General features: G+C 35.0%; 1 protein-coding gene and 1 long non-coding RNA gene across 8 annotated transcripts in view; both read right to left on the bottom strand.

Annotated features, from left to right (window-relative positions):
* The window catches only part of LOC115219521 (probable JmjC domain-containing histone demethylation protein 2C), a 321,052-nt gene that overhangs the window by 2,020 nt on the left and 294,619 nt on the right, over positions 1–24,413 (bottom strand). For 3 of the 7 annotated variants that reach the window (XM_029789698.2, XM_036509011.1, XM_036509012.1), the window contains 18 exons: positions 19,161–19,389; positions 12,667–12,840; positions 9,450–11,582; positions 8,813–8,986; positions 6,836–7,010; positions 6,548–6,743; positions 5,545–5,645; positions 3,966–4,082; positions 3,297–3,470; positions 3,093–3,191; positions 2,867–2,970; positions 2,089–2,766; positions 1,812–1,983; positions 1,461–1,682; positions 1,227–1,352; positions 794–933; positions 505–681; positions 265–399 (listed from right to left, as the gene is read on the bottom strand). In XM_029789698.2, the coding sequence (XP_029645558.1) occupies positions 265–399; positions 505–681; positions 794–933; positions 1,227–1,352; positions 1,461–1,682; positions 1,812–1,983; positions 2,089–2,766; positions 2,867–2,970; positions 3,093–3,191; positions 3,297–3,470; positions 3,966–4,082; positions 5,545–5,645; positions 6,548–6,743; positions 6,836–7,010; positions 8,813–8,986; positions 9,450–11,582; positions 12,667–12,840; positions 19,161–19,389 (5,326 nt within the window). Of the gene's footprint in view, positions 1–264; positions 400–504; positions 682–793; positions 934–1,226; positions 1,353–1,460; positions 1,683–1,811; positions 1,984–2,088; positions 2,767–2,866; positions 2,971–3,092; positions 3,195–3,296; positions 3,471–3,965; positions 4,083–5,544; positions 5,646–6,547; positions 6,744–6,835; positions 7,011–8,812; positions 8,987–9,449; positions 11,583–12,666; positions 12,841–19,160; positions 19,390–24,413 lie in introns of all 7 variants that reach the window. The other 4 variants (XM_036509010.1, XM_029789699.2, XM_029789700.2 and 1 more) reach the window with 4 other exon arrangements.
* LOC118765999 lies at positions 15,121–19,154 on the bottom strand. The gene is made up of 2 exons (XR_005001916.1): positions 16,255–19,154; positions 15,121–16,069 (listed from the first exon to the last, which is right to left on the bottom strand). It is a non-coding gene; the product is annotated as an uncharacterized LOC118765999 (long non-coding RNA).

Genomic DNA, 24,413 nt, shown 5'->3' with positions numbered 1-24,413 from the left:
CATGGCTACACATCTTTTCACAGATTTCTAAGCAAGGTTAATATTTCCCCATGGCTACACATCTTTTCACAGAATATTGGAAATGAAGGACATCATTTGCATTATGATGACATTTTTAGGAAGCAAACTTCTTGGACAGCCACACCCGTCCCTCCTAATTTTATAGTAAAGAATTCTCCAAGTTAAAAACGCTAACTATTCTGCAACTAGATTTTAGGAGGATTATATTCTAGCTAAATCTAAAAATCTTCAAGGGAAAATTACCTGAAGTTTATCTTCATGGTTACTGTGAGAATCTGACAAATGACGGAATTCCTGAGTCATGCGGAAACAGTGATTCAAATGTTCTGGGGAGACAAAGTCTTCTGCCACTTTGATACAACTGTGTAAATTCCGTACCTGAAAAAACAAAACAAAATGAAATTGTGCAAGTGAATGACAAATCATACTGTAAACTAAAAGTATTAATTTTTTTTGGTGCTTTAGTTATTGTAACACACTAACCTGATGAGGTGCTCCTGCTGGAATGAACACAGCATCACCCAGACATTGTACAATGGTGTAACCATGTACACCATATTCTTTGTTAAGACGGTCCCGCAGATCAGCATCCAGATACCAGCTTTGATCGTGAATTGGATCATGATCAGGTTCTATCAGCTGTCCATTTTCTTTCCCAACCTAAAAGCAAAAGGTAAAAAGACCCATCAAATTTATAAAATCAGACCACACTACTATATGTTGTAGGCAACTGAGTAAAAAAAAAAAAAAAAGTGGTGAACCCTTAATTTACCTTATTTAGCAAGTCTCTAATTTTGTCAGCTTCTTCAGCACAATAAATATGCCACAGAGCGCCTGGGATTTCATTGACTTCTCTTACCCGTCTCTTGGTAATAATATCACAGTCTGCCTCATCAATAGCTTTAAGGGCAGCTGGAAAGAAAAAGATAATGTACTTAGCTAAAAATATATATTTGAAAATGAAACAAAAACAGGAGATCAATATTTGACAGTTTCAACTGGTTAATAAAAAACATGCCAGTGCCATATTAAAGGTACCCAACCCACACTGTAAAGTAGTTGGGATCAGGAAAAGCATCTGGTTGTAGAAACCAGGCCAAATTGGACTGGAATTTGATGCAGCTTTTCTGCTTGACAACTCTGGTCAAACCAACCCATGCCAGCATGAGAAAGATGTTAAAGGATGATGATGATGATGAACTTACCATCAACATGATCTTGTCGTCCATTAGGTCCGTCGTCAGGGATCCCAACATGGACCATTACATTTACAGCATCAGACACATCCAAATGTAAGTTAGTCGTTCCCTCTGATGGAAAACTAGCAGAACCTGAAAGAAACAGCAAATAAGAATAAATAAAGAAATAAATACAAAATACGTACTTATGATACTACTCTTTTACTGTAACCCAAATATATATATATAAATGATATTTACCGTAAGCATTGTACATTTTTGGTCCCAGATCTGGTTTAACCAGAAAATCTGGAAGGCGGGAAGCTAAATTCAATATTCCTACACGATTTGTATAATCTGGAAGGGGAAGTGCCTGCATCAAGTCTAAAAATCTCTGAGGAAGGATATCACTGAAATCATCACTCGGAGGCCAATCTTTTAGTTTTAAAAGCATTGGATCATTATTTTTATCCCTCAGACGTTCTGAAAAACAGATGGATATTAAAGAATCACCAAATGTTTAAAAAACAAATATATATATATATATATATATTATATATATATATCAGGCATTTATTTTATTAATGAAATATGTTGAGTAACACTACTTACTTCTTATATATTCAAAACCATCCCAAAATACTTTCATTGAGTGTCCAATCCACACATCTCCAGTACGACAGTTCACTAAGTCATTATCTACATGACCAAATTGTTCACAGAAGCTTTCAGGTTTCCAAATTTTGGACTTTAAGTACCTTTGCACACCAGAAACAAGAACAGGCTAAAAAAAGTGAAGACAAGAAAAAATTGTTTTTTGAATTCCCATGTAAATGGCTAAAAGTAAAAAAATTCAACACAAATCTAAAGAAAATCAAAAGTAACTCACAGAGCCCTGTTTCCACTGTTCTTGAAAAATGGGGAGGTTATTCTTGTGTTTTGGTTCATGCAAGCGAAGCAAGCGCCCATCACAAAGCCAAGAGTGAGGAACATCTGGATAGAGCACACTGGTCTCTGTTAAAGTATGTTTTAATATTGGAATTTCACGAGCTATTATTCGTGGGCCCATGCGAGGTATATAATGCATCAATTTCATCATTGGTACAGTTTCATTCTCTTTAGGAAAAGCTTTTCCAACTACAGATTGAATAATATCTTCAAGAGTGTCTCTAACAGTCTTTGGTTTAGAAGATTTTTTACTGTCAGCTCCTGCCTTTACTTTGCCAGCTGTTTTTGTTAAGAGTTCTCTCAAAGTGGAGCATCCAGGGGTCTTTTTATCAGAACCACCAGTATTTGGTGACAGGGGCTCTTGAGTATTAGACTTTTTCTCTTCAGCCTCTTTCTTATTCAGCAGTGGATCAGTGCGATCTCGACTGTTTTCAGAATTCATAGCAACATCTGCTAGAAGACATAGTGGAGAGTTGGCATCAGGATTATAGTTGGAGAGCTTTTCGGGTTGGGAGGTTCGTATCTTCTTGTTCTTATTACTGTTGCAGTTATCTTCTGTGCCATTTGGTATCTTGGTATTGTCAGAGGAAACGTGGTTCTCAGTTTCTTGATTTTCTTCCTGAATTATGAAATTTGAAAACGAATTAGATTGTCATCAAACAAACCAACTTCTAGACTAGATAACAATAAAGAACTCAAATAAACGCAAACAAACATACCTGATTCACACCATTTTTGGATAAATTACTTTCACAAGTACAATTGGATTTTATACTCCATTTCTTCCTTATTTCATGAATACGTTGTCCAAGATCCCAAAGAGCTATAAACAAAAAAAGAGAGGACCAATTGTTACAACTTTATAAAGGAAAATACTTCTACTGTTAAGCATTATTTATATTCAGGAGAGAGAGGGAGCAAAAAAACAGACTAAACAACACTAACCATTGGAAGGGATGATCTGAGTCAGCATTAATTTCTCTGGTTCATGAGGTTGTCTGTTAGCACTACAGGTCAGCCACTCATGTTCAGGTGGCAGTTTAGCTGAAGAAAATTAAACCAGATGTAACATTTAACCTTCAGCACAAATTTCACTATTTCCAACAAATTTTTATATAAGTTTACAAAAAAAGAAAGAACCTAACATACTTTTCTTCTCTTCAGCTGCATCATCGTCTACCAGCTGCTTTCGGCTCTTATAGCAGTCCAAACAAGTAACAAAGCCACATTTATGGCAAACCCAGTGTATATTGAATAGAGTTGTGTCACATACATCACACATTTCACGTACTCCAGTTACAGCTCGTTTCCATGCAACTTTGGCTGGAATGGGAAAAGAGAAAGGTCCATACATGGTTAATCTTTTTGAATGAACTGCCTATTATAGAAAATATACGTTTATGCTCTGATTAAAAAAAATCATATTTCAAAAGAAACAAAATTATCTTACAGATAATTGAATTGAACCAGCCAGGATCCCTGGTCTGGTGGTACGTAAAAAGCACTATCCGACTCGTGGCCGATGCCAGCGCCGCCTCGACTGGCTTCCGTGCCGGTGGCACATATAATACACCAATCCGACCGTGGCCAGCCTCGCCTGGCACCTGTGCAGGTGGCACGTAAAAAGCACCCACTACACTCACGGAGTGGTTGGCGTTAGGAAGGGCATCCAGCTGTAGAAACATTGCCAGATGAGACTGGAGCCTGGTGCAGCCTTCTGGCTTCCCAGATCCCCGGTCGAACCGTCCAACCCATGCTACCATGGAGAACGGACGTTAAACGATGATGATGATGATAAATGAAATATTAAAAACTTACCGTCTTTGCCAGCCCAAGATCTAGCTTCTTTTTCATGCTCCACTAGTTCACAGAATTTATCTCCGACTTTACTGAGGATGTATTTTGCAATGCTGGCATCAATTTCAGGAGATTTCACTAGAATATTAAAAATTAGAAGGAAAAAAAAAAAAATTCTGACATCATTCACGAATTTACCAACAACAATGAGATTTTGGCAAGAAAAAAGTTTTGGGGAACAAGCTAAACTGAAAATAATTTAGTACATTTGTGGTCATGTGACTGACCAGACTATCAGATATTACACATCACTGGTCACAACGTACTTTGCATTGTCTTAGCCTTTGAAAGATGCCATACTGCTGGCTTGGTAAGTAAGCTAACATACCACCCTGATCTAAAGGGGGTACTAAAGCAACAGGTTCCTTGGTCTGGGAATCAAACCCACGAACTAGTGGTAATAAATGCAACAGCCTAACCACTAGGCTATGCACCTTCACACTGGTACATTGCATTACAAAGAAAAAGAACCCAAAAGCTTGTAGATAGTTGAGGGAATAAACTGTAAGTTTCAACCCTTAAGAATTCAGATTTCTCCTTTTTAATCTCACTGATTTCAATTATGTGATTATTTTTAGAATAATATTGTAAGGTAAGTGAGAGAGGTCAGATCTGGCCAGTTTAAAGATAAAACAGGTAGATTATTTTGGCTGGATGTGGCCTGTTTAAATGCTAAAGGGTTAAATATATGTACAAAATAAATGCATGTAAATTGGTACAAGTTTTGACAAGTATACTAGCTTGATCCAACTACCTACTACTGAATTATAGCTTTATTAGCTCAGTGGTCCAGCTAATTGAACAAAGAGGACCCTTAAACTAAAAGTAGCATCACAAAAGATATTGAATTACTCATCTATTCAACCCAGGTGGGGGCAATTTCTGCTAACCCAGTTCACATTACAAAAGTTGAATCAATTCAAAATCAAAATAGAATAAAGACTAAGCTGTATAAACTCTCCAGACCAACTCGCCTGGTAATGCCCTCGACTCCTGGATACACACTTCTTGTTTTAATGTAAGCTAAATCAAAACCTTGCATCAAAATTTCACATTAATTTGTATCCTAGGCACGATTTCATAAAATTATACTAAATTATTCATTATTCTTAAACTGAAAAATGCACCAATCCGACCGTGGCCGATGCCAGGCTCGCCTGGCACCAGTGCAGGTGGCACATAAAAAGCACCCACTACACTCTACATTCTAAAAATAATCACATAATTGAAATCAGTGAGATTAAAAAAGAGAAATCTGAATTCTTAAGGGTTAAAACTTACAGCTGTAGAAACTTTGCCAGATAAGACCGGAGCCCAGTGCAGCCTTCTGGCTTCCCAGATCCCCGGTCGAACCGTCCAACCCATGCTAGCATGGAGAACGGACGTTAAACGATGATGATGATGAAACAAAACCAGTGTATGTCAAGAGAAATATGCTAACTATAAAAATTTAGTCATGCATACACACAGACACATACGACTAATATGCAAAATTATTAATAATCTCAAATCAAATCACCAATATATTTCAATAACATACCTGGTAGGTTAGGTTCCCATGACTTGATGTCGTTAGCATAGGCATCAGAGAGCTCAGAAAACCCAGCAATCATAAGAAAACCTTTCTGACTGTAACGCAATCTGCAAAATTAAAATTAATGGAGAAAAAAAAAAAAGAATTTAGTTTTAACTTTTTACATGAAAAACTTATCTACCCATTACAATGTATCACAAAATTCAAGACAGTGCCAACCAAAAGATAAATAATATGGTGGATACTTTTTTCCCCCACACACTTGCAAATGGGCTGTTTATTTTTTCTTACTGGAACAAATGTTTACACTAGATGTAGATAAATTTTAGTCAAATTTTTAAAATTATTGACAACAAGGCCATTTGGAATATCGATCAACTCCAATTTAACTACTGTTGCTTATTGGACAGTTCCAGAAGCAGCCAAATCTTTGGAGGTAAGATATGTAGAATGCACTCGAAAAAAACCCATGGCAAAAAATTATTTCACAAAATATTTACTGTATTTTAAAAGTAATTTCTTTTGTAATGGTATTCACTTGAAAATAATTTTTAAAAAGATTAAAATATTGTCTGTTTAAAGAAAGTTCAAATATGAATACTACTTACAGTACAAACAACTTAGATTTTTCTAAATGATTAAAATATTGTTTGGTTAGTTTCTTCCCTTTCAAGGTTAAGTTATTTTCAGAGTATTTTTCCCCATTATGCACTGTTTTGGGTATTTACACCACCAAAACCCCCAATATCTCAAAAACCAGTTGTCAATTTATACAAAACTTATTTTATTGTTTGTATTCACATTTATTTTCCCATTTTGCACCAGTTGGCTGTGTAACATTGCAAGCAAGCAAGTTCATTTTTAATATAATATAGATAGATTGTAAGGTAGATGTGAGAAACTGCACCTGGCCAATATGAACATAAAATGGAGAATATTTGGACCAGACATGGCTGGTTTAAATAGCCCTCTAAATTTAAACTAAGAATGATTAAGAAGTCATACTCACTTTCTGAACTCATAAAATCGACAAAATATGTTGGGAAGCTTCTTACTCCGCTGTGTAGGAGTGAGACGGCATTCTCGACATTTCATCAATTTGGGAGTTACTTCACGACATGGTCCATCTTGCAGAAAAGGTTCCCCAGTTCGTTTTAGTACAGCTACTGATGTTTTTGAAGGAGTTTGCCTGCCAGCATTTACACCTTAATTAGAAAGTTTATAATTAGTCACACATTCACAAAGAAATCAAAAGAGAAAAAGAACAAAACAGAACAAGTAGTAGTAAAATCCTTACAGATATTTTCTTCATCAAAATCTTTATATCGTCTGTTCCTTCTTTTCTCTTTGAAGCCAATATCAGAATCTCTGGGAGAACAACTTCCAGAATCACTGGCTTCATCCTTCACATCAGAATCCATATAATTTTCTCCACTATCTTCAGCATTGCTACAGTCTGAAGCATCTGAAGTCTAAAAAAACGACACAAATGCACATTATAAATCAGACATACAAATTGATAGAACCGAAATAAAAGATGTGGCTTGTAAAATAACCAAATTCAAATTACAGGAGGAAGAAATCTAAAAATATAGAAGTAAATTATCACTACATTTCTTAATCTTTATAATTAAGCTTGGTTCAATTAATATAATATATTTAGTAAAGAGCAAAATAAATAGATACTTTAATGAATGTAAATGTCTTAACAGATTACAAATTACATTAAATCATATTTAAACCTTTTGTTATCACATTCAAGTTGAAATACATTCTCTTCACTTCAATTAATTTTAAGAAATAATGAGTATAATGAAATAATTTATTAAACTGATTGCTGAAACAAATTAAACATGAACATTTTTAATTTACATCACTAAGATTGGAAGTTTGTATTAAAGGTTTAAGATTTCATTCAATCACCTACCAAATTACAGCTTCAAACAACAGGATGATATACAGAGAAAACCTTTAGAAAATAAAGGTACTACCAGAGAAAACTGTTACACAACATTTAGCTGTCTAGTTTGAGAGTAAACAAAACTAGACAGACAAAATACCTATCAAAGCTGAAGACGTGGGAGTTGAAAAGTGACAGTGAGATTGACTAAGAGAGAAGTTGTTCACAGTAGAGGAATGATGTGGCTGAAGTAACTGAATCAGAGTTTACTAGAGGAACAGCAAGATATTTGAAATATAGTGGGGGAGAGGCTTATGTTGGAAAGAGGATTGATGAGGAAATGAAGTTCAGATAAAGACAGAAGGTGGTGTGTATGGTGACAAAAGAGGCAGCACATGAAAATTACAAGGCAACCAGAAAGGTTACAAAGCAAGAACAGGAAACAAGAAAATGTTTGGAGAATATATGTGCATTCAGAGGAGAGTCACAGAAGAGAGGCAGTTAGCAAAAGAGAGATGTAATGTGACAGAAGAATAAAGGAGAACACATTGTTGGAGGTTAGTGAATGTGGAGAATGAATGACAACAGAGAACCACTAAGTTCCAGGACAGGAAGAGGAAACAAAAGAGAGAATATTCTAGTCAACAGGAAATTAAATACTCTCATTCCTTTATACAAAAGAAAAAAACTATTCATTCCTTACTTCAGCACACACTGTACAAAAAAACAAACTTTCAGTAACATTTTTTGCACCTCCCCAACAAAGTAGAATTTGCATTCATATAATAAGTGTACCTTCACAGCATTTTTCTCATTTCAATCCTCGTCCAGCAAAGATGGTTTTAAATCACTTGTCAGCATCTTGCTGTTTGTCATCTTAACAAAATTTGATTTTGGAGGAAGCAGGGAGTTATTCTTTTAACGACTTCCTAGTTATTCTTAATCCCCAAATTCCAAGCTTATTAAATATAATTTCAGAAAGCCCTTGACTTGAATTTATTATCTATATAATTTTTTTTATATTCCTACATTGGTAAGACAAATATAGAGGTATTTTTTCAACAGCTGAACATCACTTAACTGTATGCTTTTCAAGTAAAAGATTTTCTTTACTCAATGTCTTTGAGAACATAGCTGATGAGTTATTTGAAAAGGAATTACAAACTTCAATTTATACCTCACAGCCTTTCCCGAGAAGTGCAGAATGTTTACATATACGCAGACATACACAAGACAGTCTTCATACAGTGGGACTCAACCCCAAACCGCTTAATTGGAAAATGAACTTCTCAACTGTACAGTTATGCCTATGTGCACACATTTTTAGCAAAAGAGAGAAAGCGAAACAAAGATGTCTTTTCTTGTAACACTAACCTTTGATGTTTGACCTTCCAACTTTACTTTCCCCAGAGCATTTTTCTTTTTAGTGCTGTAAATACTCTCTTGGCATACACTTTTGGAATCAACTTCAGTTTTTATTCTTTTGGCATCAATTTGGCTGTACGTGTGTTGGTGACGTTTTGAACCGGTAGAACAATCATCTTCATGCTAAAGAAAACAAAATTTTAAATTATAATTTTTAAAACAGTCTGTGTAAGTTGGTTTTGAACTGTTTGCAATAGGATCTAACAAATAATAGGTGCTAATAAAACATTGAGTTTTTGAAATACAAAAATCCATAGATTAGCTGTAATTTCAAAGCAATGAGTCTGAAAGAAAATGTAAATTCTTATACAGTCTAGCAGGGATACATGTAAAAAAAGTTTATTTACAGGGAGAAAATGCTAAACTTTTTTTTTTATATTATTGCTTATGACTGGGAAGGGTAGGGGTAAAATATTTAAAGGTGTGTGTGTATGTGTGTGTGCAAGATACTGACTGGATACTGAAAAGAAAGTGTTATTTATATTTTCATTTTTAATAAAAAGCCTGTGAGGGAAAAAGGAAAGCAGTGAACACAGATTAGATACAAGCAACTTTGTGGAGATAAACACACTACTTAAAATCTTACCTGTACATCAGTTTCAGAAGCAGAACTGGTCGACTCATCACTGTCTTTAGCAAGGTCTTTGATGGTACCATTAGCCAGCCTAATTGAAGTAATAGGGGACTTGCTTCCCCCTTTGCTCGGAGAAATATAGGAACAGTTGACATAGCAAGTCTTTAGAACGTCACCCATTTCAGAACCAGCTTCCTCCTTTAATGGTTTGCTTTCTTTCACTTTGTCTTCATCTGAATGCCGCTGGAGCCATGCCTTCTTAAGTTTTGGATGATTTGCTGATCGTCCAGGTGATGCACAAGTATCTGGTTTAGGTGGTGGTGGTGGAGGGCTGGGTGCACTTAGCGTATCACTGTCTGTGTCTATTAAACCATTCACTACTCGACTGGTGGATTCCGTACCAACGGCAGACGTAGTAATGGTGATCGAGGTAGTACTGCTGCCCTTTCCTGGTGAAGCTACTGATGAGTTGGTTAAGGGAGAGGAAACATGTGGAGGTGGGAGAGGTGGACGTAAAGATGGAGGGACTGATGATGTTACATCTTTATTTCGTTGTGAGGGAACAGGTGATGGAATTGCAATTGCAGCTGATGGCACTTGCTTTTCAGTTTCTATAATTCTCGACTGTAGATTTTGGGTGGAGGGCATGTCAGCTGTCTCCTGATAAAATGCATTCTGGACAGTGTTTTCAACAAAGGAGCGAAAACTGTCCATGTAACCTGACGCCCGAGTTGCAGAGGAGAGCAAACTTGAGCCAGACGTGGGAACAGAAACACTGGCTGGAATGGATACAGTAGGATGAAATGTGGTAATGCTACTGTTTGATGTGGTGTATGGAGATGGATTAAAGAGGATTTGAGGAGTTGTTACAGGAACAGTGACTGGTGTTGGAGCTATTTTAGCTGTAGGAGCTGGTTTAATCTTTTTCCTATTGTTATTTTCCCTCACAGGTTTGCGTTTGATACTTACAGGTGTATTACTAGAAGTGTAGACATTCGTGTGCTGGGAAGATACAACAGGTGGATATGTTTTTGATGCCATCTGAGTGGCATGTGAATGGGACACTACATGAACAGTTGATTCTCTACTGCTGGCAACTACAGAGTGACTGGGAACCATATATGAATGCGCTAGAGTTATAGCATTCTGGGAAATGTGAGGTGAAATGACCGTTATTGATCGTGGGTTGCAATTTTGTAATGAATTGCTATTACTGTATGGAGAATTAGATAAATGTTGACCACTATTACTACTACACTGAGGACTAGTATTGCTAGCTTGCACATTATGACTTGTGGTTGAAATATTCCGACTACTATTACTAGGAGGAGTCTTTCGATAGTCAATAGGCTGTTGCATTACAGCAGCAGACAACTGCTGAGGACTTGCAACTTGTAAAGGACTCTGAGAACGAGATTTCTCAGAGATAAGAAAAGCAGATAATGAAGAATGTGCAGATGGTGCCTGGCGAGGTGACTGAGAATTTATATGAGGAGAACCATAGGACACAGATGGTGCTGATGTTGAAAATGTCATAGTTCGATCTGGTATTCGATCTGAATATGAAAGTGATGTGGGTGATATTGATTTTGAAGATTGAGCAGCAGGACTACCATATAAAGAATTATGAGGACTCACAGACTTGGCACCGTCTCGACATTTATTTTCAACAATAACGCTATTGTGTGGTTTGCCATCTTTAATTAGTGGTGGTGGAACTGACAAATCTTTCCTTTTCACTGTGGAGTCTGGTTGTAATGCTGGCTCATGAGATCGTTCATTTCTGGAAGTATTTTTATCTGTTAGCCCACGTAGACTAAGCTGGTCACTGCTAATGTAAGAATGTTGATAAGGCTGGTAGCCATAGAGACTGAAGTTTGGTTCTTGTTTGACTTGCTGAATCAAACCAGCACGTTGATGGGGGGAAAGGTTTTCAGGATGTGGTGAATAGCCTTGAGAAGGATCAGACTTCATTTCACTGCGATGATCTATTACTTTGAGATGTCCATCATATGTTTTGTTTTGGTGTGAAGTGATAAGCCTATCATCCTTATGATGCTTTGGATGACGTGAAGCATCATGAACTTTATCAATGCAGGCCAATCGCTGGGTATTTACATGGCCATCCTGTTGGGCGTCTTTTTCCTGAGGGGTTAAAAAGATTAATTTTAAGACTAATAATGAAGTTAGAACTTCCACCACTGGTGCCATCAGTTAGTGCAGTAGAACAGTGCCATAGATCTCCATTAGATAGATTTTGATTAATTTCCACATACTTTTTTTCCAATATCAAATTGACAATGTGTATTTGAAAGGTATTTTTGCCAAAAAGTACAACTAAATCACTTAATTGTTGATGGCTAGAAATACCATTAACAAGCAAAATGGAGAATCTATAGATTAGTAAAACTCAATACAACGAAAATATTTATTTCCAAAGTTTTAGCTGCAGGTCCTTAAAGCTATAAAAGTATCTTAGAGAGAAGGTGAGAGGTTGGGACAATAAATAAATATATTTTCGCTTTAACAGAGTCAATCTTCAGCATAGATTCCAAACAGAATCTCAAGTTTTTATTGCAAATGTTGAATAAAAACAATTTTTAACTAATGGAAATATTAATTGCAAACTAAACTGCCAGGTCAGTTTAATTTTTAAAGGTTGCACAGGCGATTATAGCACCAGTGGTGGTTCACAGAGAATATTGACAAAATTATTAAATTTCAACTAAGTCCAGAAGTAAAAGTAACTTGTATTGAGTTAGTAAAATATTACTAAATGATTTAAAATTTCTTGCTAAAGCAACACTAAGAAACTATTAAATTCACCCCAAATGATAAGTTAAAATGGGGAAAGATTCATATATAATATTTAATGGTTACTAAAAATGACAGCCATCTGTTCATTACATGAGATTTCCAAAACATTAAGTTACATTTTGGTGCATTGTCAGTCTAGTGCATTTACATCCAATGAAACTCATTTTCATATTCCCAGGCACAACTGCCAAATAAAAAAATTTTTCTTCCTTTTTTCATTCTAAAATACAGCATCACAATTTTTTTTTTAAAGATCCTATTTACATAGATCATTGGAATGGGTAAACTCCCTACAGTTAGGTATACTTTTTAAATAGATACTAACTAGATTTTCATGAGCTGTGTGATATAATAAAAAAAAAAAAAAAAGGTGCATTAAGGCCTAACTTACTGATAGCAAATATTTACTTACATATTTAAACTTATCCGCTTTATCATCAATTTTGTTGTCAGGTCGAAGATGATCCTGATTTGAGACATTGTGAGAAAAGACATTGGATTTATTCGAATGTGTTGGCAACTCATTTTTCACAAAACCTTTTCCTGTCCCTAATGTTATTGAAGGAGAAGGCCAAACCGTAGAACTCTGCAAAATCAAAGTCATGATACATCATGATGGCTGGAAACTTTCCAATGAACTGATGCCTTCTCATTTGTATAAAACTAGGGCCAATTTATTAATCAACTGGTTTAGTCATAAAGCCTTTCTGTATGTCTGCTACACTTCAAACACACAATTTACTGACTAAACATTAAGCTTATGGCAATAGATGTCAATTGACATTCATTGCCATAAAATGCTATTCTGATACATGCAAAATGTTGGTCTCAAATATTTTTGGTCTGAACTATTTAGAACGCTATTACAAAGGACATCAAGTTGTGAACACAAGACAAAAAACAGAAAAATCTGTCCTCTTTCCCCCACCCTCACTGCTGAAACACTACAGCCTACTGATAATCAATGAACATCATATACAGATAAGAACTAAATCATCTCCAATGTATATGCAATAAGCATCTCCAAGAGCATAATCATTCTATGCTTTTGCTTAGAAGTAATAAAAAAAGAAAAAATTGACGAACAAAAGTATTTGTTAAAGAATTGACATATGAACCAGTTGGGAACATGGTTATTCAGGAAAGACTAAGTCTTCACAGTTTAAAACTGATAAAAGCAATTATAATTGCAATGGACTATGGAGTCTTACAATGAGACCACAGTATGCAAGATTTTGAAAACTGTAATGCCACATATTGGAATAGAAACAGTTTGATTGTAAATCTATAGAGCTAAGTAATTTGGCGAAAAGAGGTAGTTTGCTAGCTACATATAACATTTTTTTTTCTGTAAAACAAGTGGTAAAAAGTGTCATTGAAGTATACAAGGGAAGGGGATGTAAATTACAAAAATTTGTGAAACAGTTGTAAGTTTGATTTCAAACACATTTACAATAATTTAAAAAAAAATATTTATAATATGCTTGTTTGTTTTTTTAAAAAAAACCTGAAAAACAAATCCCATCACAATACACAAAAATTTGAAAGTGTTTTTCTCCACAAAGTAATAAAAATCATAAAATATAATTTCAAATGGAAAAAAAAATAACTCAAAATCTGTAATGAATTTTGCATAATACAGCATACAAATAAGTTTATAGATACAGAAAATACATACACATTCAGAAAGACAGACCAAAAGCAGAGTTGGGAGGGGGAAGAAAAGGGGGATAAAGGACCAAAAAATGTTTTGGAGTGTGTATGTGAGAAAAAAAATTTGTCGAGAGAGTGAAAGAACAGCTGACATCATTTATGACAGTATGTATATATATATATGTGTATGTATGTATATACACAAGAAATGACTTTTGGAAATCAAGTTACAATGAGGGGATAAAATGCAGTTGTTTTTACAATAAAATGACACTGTAGATGTTTTAACAAACATCTATAACAATTTTTAACTAAGTCATCTCAGATTCATAAGCTGTAAATAACAAACAAAAACCCAACAAAGCAGAAACAATGATAGTTGAAAATTATTTTTTCCACAACTCCCCTCACTAGAAAAACTAAGTCTCAACAATATCAGGAGGGATGGCCATATTAACAAGCTCATAGCTAAACCAAAACGCCTACACTACAATGTTGGATGCTTAATTAGAAACTAATAAGAAATTCTGTATATATAAATCAAATCAACAAATCTATTAACTGAACCCTTTTGTTACTATATTTCTATTGAAATACACTTGCTTAGTTTCAATTATGAAAATAAAGAATTTAGTAAAATTATTGAGCCAGTGTTAAGAACAATGAAATTTGATAAAAGGTTCTAAGATCACTTAAAAACAGGAAGTATCACAGAAGCAAAGGCAATCCCAGGAGGGTCAACCCTTTAGCATTTCAATCAGCCATATCTTGCCAAAATATTCCATCTCTTAATCTTCAAGCTGACCAGATCCAGGCTCTCGCACCTACCCTACAATGTTATTCTACATTAAACAATCACATCATCAAAATCTCAAAGATACGAGATAATGCATGATTAATTCAAAACGATGTATATCAATATGCATTGTTTGGTAGAATAACCAGAACACTAAAGGGTTTATGTCAATAATATGGCTGATATGGGTCAAGCAGCTTTCATTTTAAACTCTTGAAGACATTAGCTATCTGCAAATGAATCTCCTCAGCAAGTTGCTCTCCATAAAACGAGAGTGTTGTTTGTGTCTTCATTTAACAATTCAAGTAGAATGTGTTATGTTTGGAAGAGGACAACACTGCATATTTTAGTCAGTTGTTCAGCAGTTACACCATCATTAATTTAATGCCCATTTTTCCATGGTTGCATGCTAAGACATTTTTTTTTAGACAGAGTTTCTCTAGTCCTAAGCTTCACTTGTTTCCAAGCAAAGGTAATGTTTCCCCATACTCAGACATGCTTTTTTATGGAAGATCAGAAACAGAATACACTGTACGATTGTGATGCACATTTACAACAACTATTAAATGTTGAGAAACTAAATAAAAAAAAAAAAAAAGTACATGGCTTAGGTTGACCAGGGGTTAAAGCAGAGAAAAACTTGCCTAACTATAATTTTAGTCGACAATTTATTAACCCCATTCGTGAAAATATATAGAACTGAGGAACCTTACTTCAAAATTACTAAATGGAAGATTCTTCTAATGTTTGAATTACATGAAAAGAAAATGAAAATGTTCCTGAGCATACAGAGTATTCTATCAAATGTAATGTTTAAAACTAAGCATGTATTATCTTGTAGTTTTGACATTGTGATTGTTTATTTTAAGAATGACATTGTAGGAAAAGCGTGAGAGGCTTGACCTGTCAGGATATGACAGATTTAAATAATAAAAGGTAAGGTATTGCTCTTAATATTAAGGTAATTAAGAGATTTTCAGTATCTAGCTAGAGCAAACTGAAAATAAAACTTAGGCAATGTGGACCTAAATCCTTTAGCATTTAAACTGGTCATATCTTGCCCAAATATTCTGTTTTATCTTCAAACCAGAGAGAGCCAGCTTCTCACACCTACCATGCAATGTCATTCTATAGATAAACAATCACACAAATCTCAAAGCTACAACATAATGCATAAATAATCCAAGACAATGCTAATAAACAAGCATTACATTAAACTGGATTGATCTGAAGATTGATGCTGAAGAGTTAATGCAAGTAACCACATTCTTTTCTAGATCTCTAACTTGACTCATTTCCCAATCATCCACAGGATAGTAGTATCAATGGCTTATGAATAAAAATGGCTTGACACATTAGGTGCCAACTGGTGGCACGTAAAAAGCACCCACTACACTCATGGAGTGGTTGGCGTTAGGAAGGGCATCCAGTCGTAGAAACATTGCCAGATCAGACTGGGCCTGGTGCAGCCTTCTGGCTTCCCAGACCCCAGTTGAACCGTCCAACCCATGCCAGCATGGAAAGCAGATGCTAAACGATGATGATGATGACGAAAGAGGACCTTGTAAGCTTTCAACTTAAATCCATTTATATGGTACATGAAGAAACCAACAGACCAAAAGTAGGTGGTGGTCCAAAAAAATATCCACCTGGTGGTGGATATTTTGCAAGATGAATTTGATGTGGAAAACAGTTGCAGTTTTTAATCGTATACTTCTAAAGTAATGTCCAGATCTAACAGCCAAGTAGAATGAAATAACTAGTCAGAGGTAGCATTTCCAAATTAAATAGGTCCCTTTTCTTGAGAGCTAAGTAAATTGGGGCAATTTAGAAATTACAGAAGCTTTCAATTTCCAAACCATGGATAAATAACCCAATATCCAGTCTATTTAGTCATCTTGCTTCCACATCCCAATCAGCAATTATAGTTCCTCATCCCATTAAAGTTGTAAGATGCATGCAATTGAAAAGTAATTCCTCTAAATCAATACCATCTATGTTCAAAAAGAGATTGTGTGTGCATGTATTTTCTAGTACTGCATTAGTCTGAAGGTGAGTGTTGCTGCTTCTAGCAGGTTGAACAAATTGGGGGACCCTTGCTCTGAGTTACAAAGAAGCTAATAAATATTGAAACCATAAGTGTGTATGTAAAAGTAGAGAAGACTTCAGCATAGTAAAGAATGTGTGATGCATTACATTTTTCTTTTGTTGATTATGTAAGGCAAGAGAAAACTATTTTCCATAGCTTTTATTCACATTTGGACTATTACTAATCTACAATGTCCTCATAAGAATTCTTGAAGTGGCATTTAGATCTAAACATCCAAAGTTTTATACTACCTGCTAAACACTGCAAAAGATAAGTTTTTTTCCTAAATAGGCATCAAACCAAAACATCACATTCATATCTTTTCAGAAGGGCTACCTATGTAGATAAAATAAAATGCCACTAATAGGACTAACTGCTTGCTTGGTGCCTGTCTTAACAACAAATCACCCAAAACATTAAAATAATGCCAGCACTAACTCAATACAGCAGACATTAAATTAAAACCTACAAAACCAAAAAAATTCTTGTAAATCTAAAAAGATCAGATTAGTATAACAGGACTGCACCAGGGTCCAAACTGTTCTGGCACTGTTTCTATGGCTGAATGCACTTCCTAATGCCAATCAATTTACAGAGTGTACTGGGTGCTTTTTATGAAGCACCAGCAGCAGTGCTTTTTACATGGCATCACCAAAATTAAAATTTGCCAAAATATAGCAGCATGTTTGAGGATGTAATATTTAAATATCTAGAAATACTAATGGTGTATTAACTTCAGAAAGTATTTAATAAGAAACACCTATAATATTTTTTTTGTAACAGTGGATCTCAAAGAAAATAAAGCCACAAATAACAGCAAGTAAAATATATTGGGTTAAAAAAAAAACCTTTAAGACCAAGGATAAATAAACTTTTTCTAACCAAAGAGACACATTTCCTTCAAGATCCACAGTTCCAAAAAGAATTGCTTTATGTTCTCTGAAAGTTTATAAATTCCTATGTCAACAATAACAATTAGCTTTTCCTGAAGACCTCTGTACAATTTGCAACTAAGTGCTTAACTGCACAAAGGCATCGCATCAAAAACAAAATTCTGTGGAAAGCAGAATATGTAAGAAAAATGCTTGCACTTCAGAATAGGGAAACGGATTGGCAAGCAATAAATTTTTAAGGACTTTTGTTAAAAAAAATTCTCAAGAGTTGTGGTAAAATAAAATTTCTGTTTTAGAAAGATGGCAACTGAAAAGATGCCAATATTTATAAACAAACATTCTATTATTGCTAAGCTTCTTCCACCCCTCTGCTAATTCCAAAATTCAAAAAAGAATTTTTGTTCCTTATATACTTTTTTTCTTCTTTTAGTGCTGTTGTGTGTGTGAATAGTGTACGTAATTGCAATTTGGAAGACCAGATCTGAGAAAAGACTGACCAGAAGGTTTTGCTAACCATTTTACTGCCTAATCTAAATCTTATATATAATTCAATCTTGGAAATAAATGACCACCAACACAATGTTTAAAATGCTATTATCTTTTGTTTCGGTCATTGATCTGAAGCCATGGTGAGGCTCTGCCTTAACCTGACCCCAATATTTAAACCTGGTACTTATTTTTGGGGGGCTCTTTTTGACGAACTGGTAGTTATGGGGTCATTAACCAACACCAGGTGTCAACCAATGGTGGAGGACAAACATACATATTACACAAAACACATCCCATTACCAAATCTGCTCATAAGGATTTGGTTGGCCTGGGGGCTATAGTGGGAAACGCTTGCCCAAGGTAGCATGCAGTGGGACTGAACCCAAGACCACCTGGTTGGGAAGCAAGCTTCTTACCATACAGTCACATTTGCCAAAACCAATATTAGATTATCTGAAACCAGAATATTTTTGTTCAATGGATTTTAAAAAAAAAAATTTTTTTTTATATTAAAATCCAAAATACCTGTTTTTGTTTTTCCTTTCCCATGAAGTATGGAACTTCGAAGGCCAGTTATTCCAAAATTCTGCAAGAGCCGCGCATTATCACTATCAATTGTTAATATCACAGAAATTCTGAAATTACTTTATTCACCTATCAAAGGCAACTAAGACACTTTAGCTAGATACCCGAGCTCAAATACCGCTGGAGTCCAACCTTGCACTCTCGCATCCACCACAACTAATAAAATAACTACAGAGCGGACTATACACCCAAGTGTATTCATCCATGTTTCAAACCCACTCTCATCTAAATGTCTACTCGAAACAAGGGCCATCCCTAAAATATCACACGTTAGGCAATAACATTTCGAAGACAAGGAAACAAACAAACAAAAAAAAATGGGTTTTTTTTTATTGATGAACAAAGTGGCCAGGTGTTGGACAATGGCTAAAAAGTGGTCTGAAATAATTCTGGACACCTACCCTCTGACTGGCACGTTTTAAAGACTCTATAAAGTGTTGGTTGACAGCAGCAGCAGTATTCACCTCTTGAGTCTTCATGAAAACACGCTGCCTCTCTTGCCGAGAATCCTGCCTTTCTTGGAAATCCTTTTCTTGACGATCTCTTTCTTCACGCAAATCTTTATCTTTCTTCACCTTTTCTCGTTCACGCTCCATCTCTCGTTCAGCAAGCTCTTTCCCTTGCCTATCCCTGGTTTCAAAAAAGAAGCAAAACAAAAACCACATTAACTCCAATCCATGGTGAAAGAAACAAAAAAAAAAAAAAAAAAAATTTTCTTAAAAAAGTTAATCAAGGGAAACCTCTATACACCTGCTTGTTTTCACTTTTACAATAGAATAAATTCTTATAAATATACACACATATATATGAAAATATTTTGGTATGTTTGTTTCACACACAAGAAAAAAAATATATATAAAAGCATGTCTTTTGGATAGAACATGAAAATTGTTAACCGGGTTTCATGATTTAGATACCAGTTTTCAAAATTTACAATAATTTCAAAAATAGGTATTTAAAAAAAAAAAAAGAAAAGAAAAGCAACAATCTTGAATTTATGGACTTTCCCCCTTCAAAATCTGAAGTCCATAAAAACACATTTCATACCTGGAATACTTTGTTTTGTTTTGTTTAAGGGAGAAGGGGTAAGGGCATTCTTTACAGTTATTGGTAATTAAAATACAATAATTTCAAAAATCATAGCTTAGGGTGGGTGGTTGCACAAATGAAATGCCTACAACTAAAGGGACTAAGGTTGGTTATATAAAATAACATTTTTGTAACCTCTTTCGGGAATTAAAAAAAAAATAAACACGATAATTTTGTGTTTTGGGGTAAATTAACTGGAGAAAAAGAAAAAAAAAATAGAGCCAAAAATACAGTAATCTTAATTTTCAAAAAAGGTTTTCCCACCTAAGGATATTTTATGTACATCACAGATAAATCACGTGTGCGATTTGGGCATTTTACTTCCCCGATTTTTATCCCCACCCTTTCTGTTATAGGCTTTTAATGTATATGCACCAGAGCGAATAACCAACATGTCGAAAAAAATTTCATCCACGGATGAGAAAACAGGACAATTATAAAATGCAGTGTTAAAAAGACGACGTTCAAAAGTTGTGAAGTGCAACGGCCTAAATGTACAAACAAGGTTTCACTGATATAATAATAAAAGCAATAGAGAATTAAGAGGATCCTACTTAAGATATGAAAACTATGCGAGACCAACTGTAGGGAACTATGAAAATAGCAACTGAAAACATATCACGCTGACCTGAAGCGCGCAGAATTCAGTTCTACCGTCGGCTAATAATGACACCAGAAGAGGCCAGGTGCGTCTTTATATATTAAAAGTGACAGGCCAGCACGACAAAGAGAGGGAATAAGGCGAAGAAAGAAACTGAGGAGACCGTGGAGGAAGAATAAATAGGTAAATGGAAGAACCTTCTTTCGAGCTAAATAAATGAAATGAAGCGAACGGCAACTCATAATATTTACAGCTAAACTAAAATTTCTAACAAAGGAATCTGTAAGTATTCCGGCGACAAAGCAAGGGGAAAAAAAAAGGTAGGGGATAAAAAATAAAAAGTACAACGTAATAGAGAGGAAATATCGATTAGTTTTATTTTATAATGAGTCAGTCATTGGTGTCTCGGCAGAAGCTGGAAGGTGGCAGTGACGTTAGATTCTGTTTCAGAGAAGGTAGAGACAGATATGGCGCCTATTGCCAATGACCTTGACACTACTACTCCGGAGCGACGAACAGAATATATATATATTTCTGCAATACAACCAAGAGCTGTGTATGTGCGCACGCGAGCATGTGTGTGTACAGACACACATACATACAAGGCAGAGAAACTTAATAAACACTACGTGCGTTTCGCAGTGAAAAATAGTATAATTACTGTCACAATGTGCGCGTCGAAATATTTTATTAGGTTGGTGAAAGTAACAGACAAATATTTTAATATACGTAAATAAAATTTTTTAAAAACGACTGTTTATAATTAGCTAAAACGTTGTTATATAACTAAAAAGATAAAACATATCTGTATCTATAAAACAAAAAAAAACAAGCCTTGAACTAAGAATATTTTTCTGATCGGTAGGCATACATCCTTTAACGTATATATATATATATATATATAGATATATACATACACACACGCGCGCGCGCACACACCTACGGTAATTATTTTGAAGTGTGTGTGTGTGTGTGTGTATACATTTATAAATATACTTTCGTTTATGTATCAATTAATTGGCCTTATAGAAGCTGAAAATAATGGAACGGGACATGTTCATGGTCTGAGGGACCCTGCCAACTCGGCCAGTCTTTGTCAATAATCCAACTGGCCCAGGAATTTTAATTTGAATATGCTTTTATTTTTAAATAGCACAAGCGCCTTCCTCTAATATCAGATTGCAATTTTAGGAGGAGAGGAGTGACTGCTAATTTTGATTTGATATACGAATAATAATAATGAAAATAAGCAAAAGAAAAAATTAATATAACTCTCTGGCAGTAGTTAAAACGTAGTTGTCTAGCGTGTGCGCGGCGGAAAAAATAATAATTCCAATAATCGGATAGCCATTGAGAGAGTCTCTGCTGTCACGTAAGATGGAAAATTGCAGTTTTTACCATCTATCCGTGAACCAAAAACAACAAAAAAGAAACAAAACCCCCGATGCCAGAGCGTTAACAACCTCGGCAAATAGCATTTAAATACTGATAGAGAGGTAGACGAGCAAGTGAGAAATATAAAACTTGAAAAAAAGATAATACCAGCAGTAAACAGATAGCTTTCTTTACTCCATCGCAAACTGCTAGCTTATAACAATCAACATCGTTTTCATGGTGGTGGTGAGATATGAAATACATCCATCCCCTCTCACACACGATAGATTTTTCTTCTAACGGCCGAGGCAGAAACAACGAAAGTATACTAGGGCCAGATATAGAAATTGATGATGATGATAGCAGTAGTAGTAGTAGAAGCAACCAAGAAAATGTAGACATACATCTATCTCTCTCACAAAACACTTTCAGCCATGATCGCATTCTTTTAACAAAGGAACTACAACATTAAAACGATAAAAAAAACACCACATTCATACGACAGTCGTTAGCTGCTAAAGCATACCTAAGTGACCTACATTTTTGTTGGAGTGGCGATAGCCACCATATTCAGTAACAAGCTAGACCCATACATACGCGCGCGCGTATGTGTCTATCTATGTGTGTGTGTGTGTGTGTGTGTGTGTGTGTGTGGTGTGTGTGTGTGTGTGTGTATATATATATATATATATATATATATATATTATTATTAGTCAGGCTTGTTTATTTAATGCTAATTAAAACCCCATCCAAGAAGAATCAAAGCTTGGATGGATAATTGTAGGGGATATAAATTTATTTTAATATCAATACTTAATTAAATACTTTAAAGTTATGAATTTTTTTTTTTTCCTGAGAAAAATTATCCCGAAATTTTTTTTCCTCTCTTATAAACTTAAAAACTCATAATCATAATTTATGTAAGAGACGACGAAGAGAAGGCGTTTTTTGACACAAGGTTAAAAAACAATTGGCCCTAAATAAAAAAAAAAAAAAAAATGTCCGACATTTCAAAAAACTGAAAGCATCGCTTTGTAAAACGATACACACACGCAAACATATTAGATGCATATAATAATAATAATAATAATAATAATAATAATACTGGAATAATAAATAATAAAGGAAGTAGGTTGATCTATTTCTGAACAGTTAAAATAATTACTTACCGAATTAATGAGTGAAATAATCCTACTCAGAAGTATGTATGTATGTAAAAGCCGCCGTATAAGGTATATATATATTTGGAATATTTTTATGTATATATAAATAAATATTTAGCCAACTTGAGAAACTAAACAGCTAAGATAAGGAGAGCCATTGCTACTGCAAACGTTTATCCCAATCCATTAAAGTTCATAATAACACTGATGGTATATATGATAGAATAAAAAGCAGCTAAACAATGAATGAGGTGGTGTTCATAGTCAAAGTAAATACGATTTCTACGCCTATTTGGTAAGAATTAATCCGCATTTATAATCCAGTAAATTTCGTGGTTGCGCTAATGAAGAGCCCATGCAAATTAACGTTGCACAAAACAGCAAACTCAAAAGCTTGGCACACAATACTAAAAATGAAACATTGAGGTCAATGACAAATCTTACCCAGAATTCACAGCTCGCTAATATAGACGAGTCTATTTTTCAGATGGCGGGGAGGAAACGACTGACTGACTGGCTGGCTGGCTGACTCTTTTGGTATATAAAGACAGCCTTTATATTAAAAATTTTCAGTTTTGATTCGCAGACAACTTCCGATTCTATTATGAAAAGTAAAAAATGCTCGCTCGAAGAGATTCAATAATGGTTTCTTATATAGCTACGGAGTATAATCTTTACATTGTTTCTTCCCTACCCTACCACCACTTTATTTTTAGAGAGATATGAAAGGTTGTCAAGTCGCATCTCTACCACCAACGTGGTTGTTCGCTGCTCTGTTAGAAATAGCAACCAAATTCCAGTCAAACCACATCTGATTATATAAAAAATATAATTAAAAAAAAATAGAAGTCCATAACTGGATAATGTAGTTTTGAAATCAATGTCTGAAACTATATTACATAATGTCGTACTATATGTCCTATGAAGACAGGACGGTCGTGGATAGGAGAACGTTGCGTATCTCCAGATTCTCAAGTGTTTAAACTATCACCGTAACTTTTTCCACGAGAAAATCTAAAACCTCTACGACTAACCAGAGACACATTTTATCCGCACAGGTGTGGATGTAAAAGGCAAGAAGCTTGCTTCCCAACCATCTTGGGCAAGTGTAATTCTACTACAGCCTCGAGTCGGCCAAAGCCTTGTGTGTAGATTTGGTAAACGTCGTATACGTATGTGCACGTGCTTGTGTTGTGTTTGTCCCCTCCCCACCACCACCGCTTGTCAATTGGTGTTGGCTTGTTTGTGTCCCTGTAAATTAACGGTTCAGCAAAAGTAACCGATAGAATAATGGACTTTAAAAACAAGTACTGGGGTAGATCTTATTCGATTAAAACCTTCAAGGTGGTGCCCCAGCAAGGCTGCAGTCCAATGATTAGGAACAAGTAAAAGATGTAGTCGCTATTTACAGTAAATGGATCTCCGTT

This window comes from Octopus sinensis, linkage group LG14 (genome assembly GCF_006345805.1).
Source record: "Octopus sinensis linkage group LG14, ASM634580v1, whole genome shotgun sequence".
NCBI lineage: Eukaryota > Metazoa > Mollusca > Cephalopoda > Octopoda > Octopodidae > Octopus > Octopus sinensis.
Note: the sequence above shows the minus strand (reverse complement) of the source record. Positions and strands in the feature narration are given on the sequence as shown.